We start from the raw sequence: 15,833 nt of genomic DNA on the forward strand, positions 1-15,833 counted from the left end.
TGCTTATTTAGGGTGGAAGCGTTCGAACCTATCAGCGGAAGAAAAAAAGCTTCTCGTTTTTCCTTTGCGCATGTTGACTTCATCTTCGGAGAGATGCCTCGATGTGAGAGGATCTGGAGCAAAAAGCTTTAGATTGTTGGTGCGGTGAGACTGTCTACTACTGGTACCGTAAAAAGGGTCTTGCTCTGGGAAAAGTTTTATCGACAAATTTCTGTAGCTCGCGTGCTGCTACGGAGAATAGCCGTGCGCTTGTTTGCGTGCTGTTCTGGTGGAAGTTTGAAACTGCTAGTGCGGGAGCTTTCGTTGCTGCTCTGCTGTATGGTTCGACAGTTCGTGCGCGTCCATTGCGATAACAATACCTCGGTGATCCCTGTACATAACTACACTAGTACGGTTTTTTAAATAATAACAAAATTGTTGGCTGAATATGTGGAACAAGAAGCAGATCTGCAGCATAAAATGTGGCTGGGTGGAAATTTAGTGTGCTATAATTAGTAAAGTCAGTGAAAAATAGCTGTTGTTTTACTGCTCTGTTGAGCTAAAGCGGATATAAAACGCAGTACCTATAGCATTTAACGAGTGCAAGTGGATATAAAATATCAGAGGAAGTTTAGTTTTATAGATGAACCCTTGTTAGGGCTTATACGGGAAAAAAAAGTTAAGGAGAAAGTCAGCTAGCTCGACCGAGCAGCACCCCGATAGACGCAAGAGAGCAAAGAAAATGTCATCCAGACGTTATCCTTGATAGCAGAAACCGCTCCTTTTTTTAAAAGGTGACTTTTAAAAAAAAGGACGCGTGATGAAGCCATCGCAACCAACTACCACGAGAGAGTCCTGCTGGCGCAGCACCGTTACCACCATTACTAGAAGCAGCAACATGACCACCGCCGCCGCCAGGGTACAACCTATTGGCGGCGGCCGGAGCACCAGCAGTGCCTCTAGGCGAGGGGCAAAAGTCATCTCCAGTTCTGGCCGGATGCTCCCGTTCGCATTGATGGGGCTTTTGATCGCCTCCTTTTGGCTGCCATCGAACCTAGTTAACGCTCACGATTCATTGGATGCATTATACTTTGACCAAAACACTAACGGATCATCTCTACTGTCTACAAATGGTAAATTGATTCATAATTTATCATTTATAATAAATCATTTATGGAATTTCTTTCCAATTACCAATTACCGAGTACATTATAATCATTAGTTTCTTCACCATTCTCCGCAAAGAAACCCCATCTTTTTGCAAATATGAACTTCACATCTATCGAAAAAGCGTTTATCATTAGTTAAATACTACACTTTTTTTATTGCATTTTAGTATTTTAGCTAATCGATATTTGCTGATTTTGTTTTTTTTCGATTTGGGTGGAACGTACGTAACCCTACGACTATTGAAAAGTGTTAAACCTATGATAAGTGGCGTGCATCGGAAGCTAGAGGCCATTCAAGCCTGTGATTGTATGTGGAAGTGAAGTTGAATGAATCTTGGATCATTTCCATCATTCATCAAAACGTCAGTTCACGCTCTGCACTATGCCGACGGGTGCCAACTTTGCAGAGGGAGATTCAAATTATAGACCAACTTGTGCTCGTTGCAGGATCCGGTTCAAGTGGGAAGTGAAACTCGCTCCCTCCCATTCCCGAACGGTAGCTTTTAAGATTTTTATCAGGAACCACCGTTACTTACTGTTGCCGCTGAATGTCTTATATTGCCGTTGTATACTGTTGAAAACAATTTGATTATATAACTAAGAAAGGAAGCCTGTACACTGGCAGAGTTGCGAAAAGGTTATTGAGTGAGAGCGAGAGTGTTTGAAGATGACGAGTAGAGGTAAAATCAAGGCCACGCAAGACTAGCAACCAAGAAATTGAGGCTCAAGTGGGGTACACGATGTCTACCCATAGGCTCTCGCGATCCACCGAACGGTCAATGGACTTTAGCTACATACCTCTACTATTATGTGGTTGAAATAAAAGTTTAACTGTAGCGAAACAGTCGCATAATATATATCATTGCTTATGAATATTGATTGAACTAAAAAACCTTCCGTATAGTACTGAAAAAAAGATTGAAATTACGGTATGAGCGCTTTGATTTCCGTCAGCTGAAAACTTTGACATTGACAATATGTCGCCAGGACAACCAAAACGCTAGTTTGCTAGCTAGCATTTTGAAGCAAACGGGAGCTTTTAATGCTACTAGTTTTATGGATTTATTCGATTAAACTTGACAGTTTTCTTTTGCAAAACATTATATTTTCTGTATTATACTAGAGTAAATTAACTTTTTCCGAAATTAACTCCTTCATAATCAAAAACAATATTTGAAGCTTGTGTAGGAGTAAAAACTTGTTTTGAGATTATTCCACACTCCTTGTTAATTTCCCACCGATCATAAAGCTAACGATACCCACACTAACGGGCGAAGCTACGAGGACGAACACATCTCCAGCAATTTTTTTTTGAACCCGTTGCTCTTTTTCTCTTTCTCAAGCTCTCTTTCTTGTTTCGGTTGGATACCTTCCAGCTGTTTCACCGTGAGCATAGGTATACATCGTGAATGAGGTACAAGTTCCTCGGAATTGGAGAAATTCGCAAGAGAGTCCAACTCAAGTTTTGCCCGCAGGCCCATTTCCATTGAGCGAGAAGACTGCCAACGGAGACGCATAACACTAGGAATTCTTTCAAATGTGGAAACAGTTTTTCCGCTCGGTTAGCTTGTAATGAAATGGCGAAAAACGATTGTGACTCGATAACAGGACTAGAGAGGTGTAGAGGTTTAATTACATAAGAATAACTTAAATCTTGAGCAACGTAATTCTGGGCTACTACACGTAAAAGGCAAAGTTTGGCTACTGCCTTCCTATGCGTAAATGAATTTTCTGTACCCGTGATCTGTTTTTTTTACAGATTCTCAATATTGTGAAAAGATTTTAAAAACGGCACAGATTTCCAAAGCGGTCACAAACTGGCAATAAGCGTATAAAAATCTTCAATTTGCTAGGGAAACCATAGTGACAATGTGTTTCCATCAGAGCGTTTGAATGTTTCTTGGCTAAAGTCTGTCGAAAGAAAAGCTCAAGTTCCGTCACGTCACGGTCTACCGCTATGTATATTTACCTTAATTGGACTGAACGAGCGGTTGCGAGTTCGAGCAATACATGCATCAAAGCCAGTTTTTTTCATGCGCCCGGCTAACATATGTGCCACAAAATTTTGATATGAGTCCAGCAGACCATAATTGTGAAAGTGTTACTATTAGAAGCACATTTTTTTTCCCAAAAAAACATGTGTGTTTTGAGTCCTCTTGAAATTTATTAGAATCATTTTATTTTACAGCTATTTTTCCCTGATTTTTCCGATCTTTTGAAAATAATTAACACTCCAAATACCAACTCTGAAAAAAAAGTTGGAACTGTAACTTTGAGCTGCCATAGCTCAGCTGTTTTTCAACAGATCTTACAGATTTTACACCCTCGAATTTTGTAAAGTTTGTAGATTGATTCAAAAACTTTGTAGGAGACGACCAGTGAAAATTTGATTCCTGGTTTTTTCACGCGTTCAATATGCCCTATCTGCTTTCCTATTTTCTTTCCTTTGGAATACACGTCGCAGAGAAAATATTGAACACTTTACCGAGTCATAACTTCGTTGTTAGTGGACTGATTTACGAAATTTGTTCACCATTGGAAAGGTACTACTTCCAGAAATAAAATGCACTAAAAAAAACGAAAAATAGGGTTGTATACGCAAAGTTATTATGAAAACTGTAGATAGATGACCTCAGAAAAAATGAGACTTTTTACAATTATCGTAAATATTCGAATTTCGTAAATATTCGAATTTGGTAGAAGATCGGAAATTTCAAAATTTCGGATATATATTACGTTCCAACGTTTCTGCAAAGCAAAGAGGATATATTGCAATCCTTGTTGATTTCATCTGTTTCATAGATACGTAGAATTTGAATTTTACTAATAAAATAAATTTTGTGACAACACAAACGTTTTGAATAATTCCAATGGCTCTGTACAACAAGGAATAGAACGCAAAATTATATGATTTTCATATACTAACCCATGGCAAAAGAAACCAGCTACAATTTTAAAATAATTTATTGCTTGATTTTTGTTTTATAAACAATTAAGAACAAAACATATATCTTAAATTTTCCGCTATCCTAAACGACATCAATTATAATCGGTAGAATATTGAAATTTAAATTCCACAAACTTAGAATTATTTCGGAATGTATAGAACTCGAAAATTATTTGAATTTTCCATTAGTAAATTCCCCTCGAAAAATAATCATATACTTGTTTACCAATTCAAAAAAGTGAAATTGCGAATTGAGCACAACAAATCTCACGAAATTTAGTAAAACCTGTCTTTATCCACCTAATGGTGTAATGATGCCTTAATCTCATATAAAAATCTTTTAATATGAGTAAGGCAAAAAGGTATTCTTCAAACAATTTTGTTTGATTTTTGAAAAACATCAAAGCTAGTGCATGAACTAGTGTAACCTACAGAAGCAAACAGTTCTCAGATCGGTTAGGCCATCTTTCTCAGGGAAGTGAGTTCCACTATTCCAGGTACTTATAAGACTGGAATCGCACCGAATATTGGCTTTGAAGCAGCCTTTGCGATTAGCACCAACCAACCAATCTACCTGCAGCTTACAGTTGTCTTCGTTTCGAAAAACAACCTCTCCGTTTGAATGCTTTTTACTGTATGAAACGCTGCACTTATGTTACTTTTGTATATGAAATTCATACTATATAGGGTAATACTTTTTAACCAAAAACATAAAATATTTTTTGTGATTGGATTTTGATCATTACTACTATCATTATATGTAAACAGTAGAGTGCCAATATTTCCTAATCATCTTTAATTCGTAAGGCGTTAGGTGGGTGAGTGGTACCGACCGGCTATGGAAGTTATTTAGGAATTAACCTTGTTTGTGCTAGGGCACATAATAAATTTCATTATGTTCACGTTTCGTTTTAACCTCGGCGGTTTATGTTGAACTGCAGGGGGCTTAATAGTTCAACATAAACTGCTATGCACTGACGAGTCTAAGACGAAACGTAAAGATAATGGTGAAAGTTTGATAATTTTCCATTTTGAAAAATCACCACAGCATTTTTTTTTAAATCCCAAATATCTTAAAATTGGTTGAAACGTTAAGATCTAGTATCATCTAATAATTTTTTTTTTGAAAAAAACTCACCGAAATCATAAATTAATTTTTTTATTTCAAATATTGCCCGAAACGTCGAGATAACACCAGATTTCACCGTTCGATATCGGAAATTTTAAAATTCAAAGTTCCAGAGAGTCGAAATTTAAAAAAAAGACCTTTCACTTTTCTCGGAGATTACTAAACCGATTTTCACAAACTTAGATTCAAATGAAAGGTTTTATGATCACATATAAAGTTATTGAATTTCATTTCGATCCGACTTCCGGCTCCGGAATTACAGTGCGGTAAATTTTATTTTCTAATCGAATGATATCAGATGAAAATTAAATTTATGGCCACTGACCGTCAGCATATCGATATAAATTCATATGACTTTTGCTGCCATTTTCAAGTGAAGCTCCCAGAATTCATCGTCAGTAGAATAATCGTACCTAGTTATTTGAAATTTTGCTTGCTCAGTTTCAAGTGCCAAGTAGTCTAGCTGCTTTATTGTCTTCGCTGTTGGTAGTGAGCTAGTTCGAATGAATAGAATTACAAATGGAGTAAAGTATTAAGGAGTGTATCGAAAATAAGCTATCCACATACATTTGTGTTGCATGCATGTATTTGTGATTGTTATTTATGCTCAGATCACAGCATGCTGTGCGTTTGGCTGTCAGCTTTCGTTTGTTTATTTGTTTGTACGATTGGAATTCTGCGTTTTCAAAATGTCGCGTATTGAAAAGGTAGTGGAAATTAAGGTTCTGGACACATGACTGAGTGAGAAGGGTATTACTATGCGCACTTTGGCGAAGCGCTATGTAATTCATCATGTCAGTGTTAAAACCATCATTAAGTTTTGGGAACACTATTCTTTGGATGAGCTACCAGGAAGAAGCAGAAAACCCGGTTCTTCAAACCCGAAACTGGACCAGAAAGTGGTATCTCTAATCATGAAGAACAAATCAATGTCAATACTTGATTTTGCCAAAAAACAGGAACAAGTGTAGGAATGATCTAGCGTATCAAGAGGCGAAATCACCTGAAGACCTACAAAAAACAGAAAATCTCGAAACAAAGTGTAGAACAGAAGAAGCGAACAGCAACAAGGGCCCGGAAATTGTACTCGCGTCTTTTGCAGTGTCCGAATGCATGCGTTTTGATTGACGATGAGACTTATGTAAAGGAGGACTCGAAAACCCTTCCAGGTCCACAATACTTTACTGTCGTCGTTGGGGAGGATGTGAACGATGCGGACAGGTCGATTCAAGTGGAGTAATTCGGTCGAAAGGTACTGGTATGGCAAGCAATATATTCCTGTGGTTTGCAGGTCAACCATTTTTCATACTACCGAAACTCCAGAAGAGTTTGCTGCCTTTATATAATTTAGCGGATGTAGCGTCGGCTCACTACGTCAAATTCACTCTCAATTGGCTTGCCGAAAAGGGTATAAATTTCGTTGAGAAAAATATCAATCCACCAAATTACCTTCAACTTCGACCCATCGAACGTTACTGGGCAATCGTGAAGAGGGTCTTCAAGAAGACTGATAAGGCAGCTAGGAACATGCAGCAGTTCAGAAAAATTTGGGCTCAAGCGTCCAAAAAATGCGATGCAACACTTGTCCGGAACTTGATGAAGAGCGTTCGATCAAAAGTTCGAAAATTCGTGAAGGAATAACTTAAATTTTATCCGGTTTTCATTATGCTCAAGTTTCCCCTCGTATATACAATAAAGGAATTAGTTTGAATAAAATATCGCTTTTTATCATAATTTGTAAGAAAAAAATGGTGGATAGCTTATTTTCGATACACTCCTTAAAAATGAAAACTGGAGGAGGAAACTATTAATTTATGTATATTCTGAATTTGATATTCCAGTTACCTGATTTGTCCATCTATTATCTTGAACCAATTCGAATGTTTACATAAACTTCATTTGAAGGCCGCTCTAACAGTAATGAGATACTTTGTTACTTAAAGAGATCAACTGACGGTGGTTGAATGGAATTTTACTGCACTGATCACAACTGATCTGATCTCTAAGTGATTTTGATTCTTGTATGACTGAAAATCTGAATTTAAAAAAAATCCCTTCTGGTTTATTTTTGTACTAGCACGTCCGTTTTGTTAATAAATGGTTATTATAAACTCACCAGGACGTACAATACAGCAACTAAACCTCCCTGTTTATCTTTGATTGTGGATGTCTCTTTATTCTATTTTTAGCGAGACTTCCGTAACAAACAAGTTTTCGTTGGGAAGAACATTTACGTATGCGGCTCGTCTCTTTGAACATCATCCTCATTGAAGCTCGGAAAAATATTATTCATACGTAGGTATTTTTATGGTTATAATCAGCATTCAATCTGCATGCTACTATCTCGTGCTATGCAATCAACTGCATGTATATTGCACCGCCAGTCGGTCAAGATGAATGTTTTCCTATTGCAAAATTTGGTTGACGTTCTCTCGACGGTTGATGAAAACGGTTTACGTTGGTTGCGGGAGCCTCAGTGCGGTTGTTCTTCTACTGTTTGATTTATTTTCCATTGCTGTAGTCTTCCTGACCGCAAACGGTTTATAATCACGAAAGAAGAATATGCGTTGAACATTTGCATTATCCGGAAGAAAGAGTAAATCACTACACAGTTTGAGATTCATTCGAAGCTTTAGTCTTGGAGAAAAGAATGGAACATTATTTCGAATTATTGAATTTTATTACGGAAATCGTTATAAAGAAGATTGTACGGATCTGTTATTGGTGAAGCATGAAAAAATTACACAAGCAGAAAAATTGAGTAACCTCTTCCGAGTTTGTAAAAATGTAGCATTTGGTAACGTATGACGTTTAGAAATGCTCATACAAAGCCAGCATTTCTGCGTTTTCCCTTCACCCGGAGGAAACTAATAGATCAAAGATGAATCAGACTTCACAAACGCAGCAATGACAAGAAAAGAACCTTTAGGCTTTGGGTTGTACTTTCATCTTGAATCAGCAAAATAAAAAAAATCTATCGCGGAAATAATGGAAATCCGACTCTGTGAACGCTGGAGGAAACGTACGTTTGATTTTGCCTTCTTATTTGTCAATACTTGTTTTGAGTCTATCTACTTCGTCTTACCATTCGTGCCAGGAATGATTTATTGCATTTTTTTTTCAAATGCTATTGTCTGGTATTGAAATGTCAGGACAAAAGCAACTTTTTGCAATGTCTGCACATTCTTTAATACGACATTTTTCCATCATATTTGAATTATTCAGGTAAAACTAAGTAGTTTGATAAATTTTGTTCCTATCAATTATATCAATAAACAGTTCTCCATAAATTTGTCAAAAGATCGCATCAGTAAGTAACAGTTTATCTTTCATTGTTGATTAGAGTGACACGATGTTTTATTGCTGACCGATAGTGAACAAAGTAAAATTTGTTCTTGCTGCCTTTTTAAAAGTTCCCCTAGAATTGTGGGATTAAGTATTTTCCAAATAACTGGAACCTATCTTCAAGAGCTGAATGGTAAAAATGATGATAATTCGACGTGAATATTTCATTAGAACACACAAGCAAAGGCAGCTTTTCTTTGGTTTCTTTCTCTCCTGTAAATGACTCAATAATTTTAATATTTGCTTCCGTATTGTTTGTGTAGAATGACTCACAAAATATTCGCTTTACAATCCTTAATAGATAGTTAATTAACACGAGTATGAAATATATTAAACGATAGGGCAAACCAAGGATGGCTTTTATCGTATCAAATAACGCTCACTAGCAACTCTTCACACGATTCAATCAGTGCCATCAAAGAGAGACGGATATCATCGCAGCAACAAAAAACCGCCATGGTTCATTTAACATAGAATAGACACCAGTGCGAGAGCGAATTTCTGTCGATGACCTGTCTGAGAATCAAAGTTTAGCTCGCAGCTGTGGGGATTCTCTCTGTAGCAACAAACGGTCGCTTATTCTCGTTTCGCGATCCGATTCTGTATGGACAGTGGATAATTGCGATAGAATCATTTTACTATTACCGCTTATTCTAACTATGTGCATATAACCTTTGTATAAGTTGTGTTTATGAAAATGTCTGTGAATGCCCCACACCAGGGTTTAGACATATTTTTACCTAGTATGAGAATCATCAAGTCGAAACATCAATTCAATTCTCTGCGGAAATTGTCAACTTGCGATTCTCTCTTGGTAAATTCCACACAGCACCAATCATTATCAGACTGTAATTTTTTTAAGGGCCGTAAAATACTCAGAGTATGAAGTGGAGCGAAAAAATGTAGAAATATTCTCTCGCGGTTCATGCATTGAGAGACTCGAGTTCTTGTAGCATCTTCTACCGGATTGAAAATATTGTATACAATATTGATAAATACAGAGCATCTTCTGTCAAATTTTCGGCAATCACCAACACTGGGGCAAACAAAAAGTTTGTCAATGGTTCCGTCAGCGAGTAGCGGTGATATAGGTAACTTTTAGTTTTTCCAAACCCAGCAACGTGAAACAATTGTTGTTTTCGAGAGCTGTCAGTTGGCTAAAAATGAAGACAACCAATTGCAAAACAAGAACATTCTGCAATTTTTAACACCAATTAAACGTTTCTTTTAGGTGTATGTAAACAATACAAGGTATGAATTAATTGTTAAAAATGATTCAAAACTAAACATTTTTTTTAATATGATCAGTATCTAACGGGGAAAATAGGTTGGAAAATTGACTTGCGAATGCAATTATGTAATGAAAACCGCGAAAATGCTACTTCGTTCTACAGAAAAAAAATAAAAAAGTTGGATAAATTTAATATCAACGAGAAATGCAAGCACTGATTCTATCACAACCTGAAAAACATGAAAAATTTACTAGCAAAGGAAACGGAGAAAACAGAAATGGAATGCCTGTCTTTGAACGAAGGCATCATATATATTCGTTTGATTTTTTCCTTCCTTTGTTCATGTTGATATTCGATTTTTGCATACGTAAATATTTTTTCCAGAGTTAGCTGCCGGTCTGGGATCGCATAAATTTAGCATTGCTTGAATTCGGCTAGATCGGCAAGCTTGAAAATCCAAATCTTCGAATAATGTAATGTAACTGTGCACCAACTGCTGTCATATTGTGCGTTTGAAGTTCAGAAAGTTTTTTTTTCATTTTGATTTCATTTCCATTTTTATAATAATAGCAACGAAAAGTCTTTTCGAAGCAATCGTTTTCGGCATGGAGATGGATTTATCATTTATCCATAATACTCTGAATGGTAGACCGCAAAGTAAATTTTAATATTTAGTAGTGACTTTCCTTCGGCAGCAAGAAAATGTCACTACTTTAGTATGTTTTATGATGATTAACTCAATTGTCAACCAATTCCCAGAGCAGTCAATTAGTCTAGAATTTCTAGTTCCAGCAGATTCTTGACTTCTAGTAAGTCCTGATCAGGAATTTTAAAGTTTAAAGAAAAATTCATTGTTCTGTTCCTCCAATTTCAAAGAATCGCAAACATGGGAAGAAACGTAACATGCAGTACTTCGTCCGATGTTGATGAAAACGTTGATCCAATATTGATTTTCTTAATTATAATTAAATTTTTCTAGCTTAACGCGAAAATATGAGCATATTTTTCTTTCAAACTATAAGAATGTACCATGCTTTTGCCTTTCAGTAAAACTTGTGCTTTGTGGTTGTACGGTTTTGGCATACGTTCTCAAATTGGAATTATTATAAGAAAAATGAAGCATTCATATTCTTGTATTATTATTGTTGCATTAAATTCGATTATAATTTATTGATAAACCGATTAAAAATTTGTCAGTGATGTATTGTGCCTCAAAATGACACTCTCATACACCTTCTGGTTCTTATTACCGGAAATCTGAATCTAATGGTTTTTGAAATTCTCAGCTGAGTTAAATGTTTCACCGTTAAGCCAGGCGCTGGTCAAACAAGCCAGATGTCGTATGTCCGAGCCCCGAAGGATTCTCAGTGTCAGCAGGATCGTAGTACTAGCCATGCAATGATTCTGTACGCTATGAATCGGCTGCGAAGTCTGTAAGTCCAAATTCCACAAAAGGAATGTATCGCCAAGACTTTTTTGGTCAAGCCAGAAAAAAATTACTAGATTCATATTTCAAAATTTTTTGAAAATCTTTCATGGAAGAAATACATTTTTTAATTTTTTTAAGGAAATTGTAAACCTTTTCGACAATACCTAAAACATCCCTAATGATTCTTCAAATTTTTCGGTTGAGCGATTTCTTTAAAAATCAAATAAAATTAAAATCAACAGAACCACCATAGTTCCAACAATATGGCAGTTCAAGTAGTGAAATTCCGGGAAAATTTTCTCCAGGCCAAACTCTTTCAAATGTGGAATAACGATATGAATTTTCTTCGTGTACACATTTCACATGCTTATTCGACTATAGCCTTTCTTTATCTTATTAGGTTAGCTGACAGTAACACTTCTAGGTTGCAAATATGTTGTTGCCCAACATACACCATCGTGCAAGTTTCATGCCTACACTGGGATGCAGCCGGCGAATAACACACAAAAAGGAAAGCGTACTTATTCTCAGTGTCGAATAGACAGAATTTGAATGTGTGCTTAAAGACTGTCCCAAAAAAATGGACGCAACCAAAAACCGCTGCCATTTCACAATGGTTCAGAATCTGTCAATTTTTATGGCTGCGTCCTGTTGTTTACACTCTTCTCTAACCACTTGTGCAGTTGTTTATTCGTTTTCATTAGTTTGTTTCGAAATGCGTGGACTTTAAGCAGAACAACGTCGAAAAATTGTGTACAAATGGTGCACAGAACGCGGACTGTCACTGAGAAAGATAGCAAAAATGGAAGGAGTAAGTGAAAAAGCCGTGCGAAATGCAATCAGGAAGTTTGGTGAGGATAACACCTTTGAGGACAAACCGAAAACGGATTGAAAAAAAGGTCCTGCTAACCCTCAGTTGCATAAACGTATACTGAAGGCGTTCGAGCAAAAGAAGGAGGGGATGTGGCAAAAAAAGTGGGCACTTCGAAGTCAAATGCTCTTCGTGCTAAAGAACGTTTGAATCTTCGAACCTATAAGAAGCAGAAACAATCAAAACGTCGTCCGAAACAAGAAGCATCGATCAGGCCGAGGGTTCGAAAGCTGTACAATACGATTCTTGCTGGAAATTTGAACTGCATAATCATGGACGACGAAACCTACGTGAAACTCGATTACAAATCCTTGCCGAGACCACAATATTATACGGTGCGAGAAGGGCAAGTGTTAAACCAGTCCGAGACATCAATTGAAGTCGAAAAATTTGGTAATAAAGCTATGGTCTGGCAAGCAATTTGTAGCTGCGGTAAGATTTCGAAATCCTTCATCAGCACTGCTTCAATGAACAGCGAAATATACATCAAGGAATGTTTGCAAAAACGACTTCTACCCATGATTCGAAGCCACAAGGATCCTGTTGTCTTCTGGCCAGATCTTGCTTCTTGCCACTACTCGAAATCAACGGTAGAATGGTATGCTAACAAAAATGTCACTTTAGTCCCAAAAGACATGAATCCACCAAATTGCCCACAACTTCGACCAATTGAGGAATTTTGGGCATTAACGAAGGCACATCTTAGGAAACATGTCTCAGCAGCCGAAACCATTCAACAGTTCGAAAAAGATTGGAAAAAAGTGTCAAAACTTGTCGCCAAGAAGTCTGTACGGAATTTAATGAGGAACGTTCGCAAGAAGGTGCGCCAGCTAGTCTACAATGGCTAAGTAGCAAATTTTGAAAATAATATTCTGTTGTTGTAGTCTAATATTATCAGTTTATTGAATATAATTTGAATATCTAACACTTGTGAATTATTTACAGCGAAATCAAAGTGCGTCCATACTTTCTGGGACAGTCTTTATGGTTAAAGAAGATGGTGCGATTGAATCACAATCTATCCGCATGAATCGCTCTCACGCGCTCTCGCCTAAATACGCTCAAGTGACAACATTTCTGTGATTTAATTTTTAAATTTATCGAAGGTAGCACTGGCCTTGCTATGAAAATCTTTTTCGCAGTAAGGAAAAACGAAATTTCAATTATAAATTGTATTTTTGCTGAATGTGCGTGCCCATGCTTCTCTTATACGAGCCGTTTAGCAGAGTGCTCACCGACATGTACACTTCGGTAAAAGTATTTGCGCCCACCTCAGAGAATTTGAGAGCTCTGCTTTAGCACATGGGTGTGATCCAGTGCTAGAGGTGAAAGAAAATAAACACGCGCTCGCATGATGCCTGTACATGTTATATAACAGTGGTGTATAAGTGTAAAAGAGAAGAGCTCTCATTGATGTTGTCAGTGCAAGGGGGGAGATTACACTTGCTCTTCATCACACAGAGAAGGTGGGCAAAATTTCATTGGTACTCGATAGTACATTATGCTAAATTTTACCAAGAACGATTTCAGCTTAAGTTGATATTTTAGTCTGCAGCTGCAAACCGCTTGCCAAATGAGAAATTTTTCAACGAACCTCGACTTTTGCCTGGGAAGTTTCTTAAAGTTCATACATGCAAACGTTTCACCATCCAAGTGTATAGATCTTGGAAGACTCATAAGATGCACTCTTCCGAGTTAATATTCTAACCGTTAAGCTCTGTTTCAGTACTTGGTTTGGCACGTTTGTGGATGGTTTAGGATCGAATCCAATAGTTTTACAATTTGTCGAAATTGACCACGATGGATTTTCAAGGTCCAAAATAAATTTCCTTTTGCCTGTTTCCAATAGTTGCAATTTAAAATAAATCCTTCTGTATCAAAACACAATCTTAGTTACTGAAAAGGAGAGCATCCCAAGCAAATAACAGCAGCAAGTGTTGTAAATAAAATTAGCGATACGTTCAGATATTCATTGAATCAAGCTTTGATGATAAGATTCAATAACAACCATCCCCGGAGGAATTACTTTTTTACCATTCCCAATCATTCCTGTAAATATATCAAAACTACAATGTTAGCGAAATAAGCAATGATATCAACATAAACTATTGCAGTAATATTGGTTTACTCATTCTCTCCTGATCCCACACATATCGTTTTTTACATTTTACACATCTGTATTGCGATTTGTTGACCTTGTAGGCAAAAGAAACTGAATGCCATGCGAATTATTTGCTTTGTGAGCGTATATACGTTTGTATTATTCCAATACAAAATCAATTGAAACTCATCCACCTATTCAGACTTTACTCAATCGCTACCTCAGAATTGGCTAACGGGAAACTCGTCGCTATTCAAACTCCTCGTTGTATCATGAATCTATTGATTCATTATACTAACAGCTACAGAACAAGCAACCATTAGCAACGTAATTAATTAGTTCCTAGAATAACCACATTCAAGCCTTTATTCAACATTCACACAGACACATAGTGCAGAGTCCACCGGTGTTGAAGATGATACGCTGGAATGGGAAAACAATTAGTAAAGTACTGGTTTGAAGTCTCAAAATTTACTGATGTAAATGGAAATACAAATGCGAACATGGTAATGATACAGTGCTAACTGATTTTAATGAACATGGATATTTCCTACCAGGAATTAAGAGTAAACCAATATCAAAGAATTAATTCATTAAGCCATTAAAATTCAAAAAGTTTCAAGAACAGTTAACGGTAATAAAGTAATGATTCAATTTCAAAACGGATTTTAGCTGGATAATAGTGTAAGATCTTGACCAAAGTATTCTCAAATCAAACAGTTATTATTTTTGATTATATTCTTGTTGAATTTTCTATGATATATGATATATTGGTTGATTTTTAGGATTTGTGTGTGGGACAAATACGGTCACTCAATTTTCTAAGATGGTTAGTTTTTGTATAATTTCATATCTTCAAATGAAAAGTTTTATATTTCCATTCAAAGTCCTTGTAATTTAATCTGAATTCGACTCTCGTTTCCCGAATTACAGGGTATGAACCAAAAAAATCTGTTTTAATCCACCTAGTGGTGTAATGATGCCTTTCTCATGTATAATATTATGGTATTCTATTCAAAAAATTTTTCTTCGATTTTTGAAAGAAACCAAGAGATTGTATGTGCATAACATACAGAATAAATCAGTGCTTTGCTCGCGTAGGTCATCCTTAAGAAAACGAAGTGGGTTCACTATTATATGCACTTCCGGCACCGCAACCCGAGAACCGGTATAATCGAAGTAGTTCGTAACGCCACCAACTAACATGACGTACATACTCTACTAGTTTTTATTCAAATTTTGAAGATTTTATACAATTTTGTCATCGCACTCTAAATGACGATTTAAATGTTTGTTGTATTCGAAAATATGCAGGAAGTTTTGGTAGGACCAAATCTGAACCGGAAGTCGGATCCGGATGAAATTAAGGAATTCCGTATGGGACCGTAAGACCTTTCATTTGAATCTAAGTTTGTGGAAATCGGTCAAACCATCGCTGAGAAAAGTGAGTGAGATCCATTTTGGTATATATGACCACTATTTTCGGTGCTTCCGGAACCGGATACCAGGAACCAGGATAGCCGGAATCGGTTCGTTTAGTTGCCTACTGATAATGACCACCGATTTTTGTAGTTTTGAAACCAAATTTTTTATGTTTTTTGTTTCGCCGGTTTAAGTGACGGTGTACAATA

At 36.7% G+C, this 15,833-nt stretch overlaps 1 protein-coding gene across 5 annotated transcripts in view; it reads left to right on the forward strand.

Annotated features, from left to right (window-relative positions):
- The first annotated feature begins 222 nt into the window (after positions 1-222).
- LOC131429417 (sodium/potassium/calcium exchanger Nckx30C) overlaps positions 223-15,833 on the forward strand; it is a 215,301-nt gene continuing 199,690 nt past the window's right edge. For all 5 annotated transcript variants that reach the window (XM_058593512.1, XM_058593513.1, XM_058593515.1 and 2 more), the window contains exon 1: positions 223-1,112. In XM_058593512.1, coding sequence (XP_058449495.1) covers positions 800-1,112 — 313 coding nt within the window. In that variant the 5' untranslated portion in view covers positions 223-799. The remainder of the gene's footprint in view (positions 1,113-15,833) is intronic.

The sequence above is a fragment of the Malaya genurostris genome, chromosome 2, assembly GCF_030247185.1.
Source record: "Malaya genurostris strain Urasoe2022 chromosome 2, Malgen_1.1, whole genome shotgun sequence".
In the NCBI taxonomy this organism is placed as follows: Eukaryota; Metazoa; Arthropoda; class Insecta; order Diptera; family Culicidae; genus Malaya; species Malaya genurostris.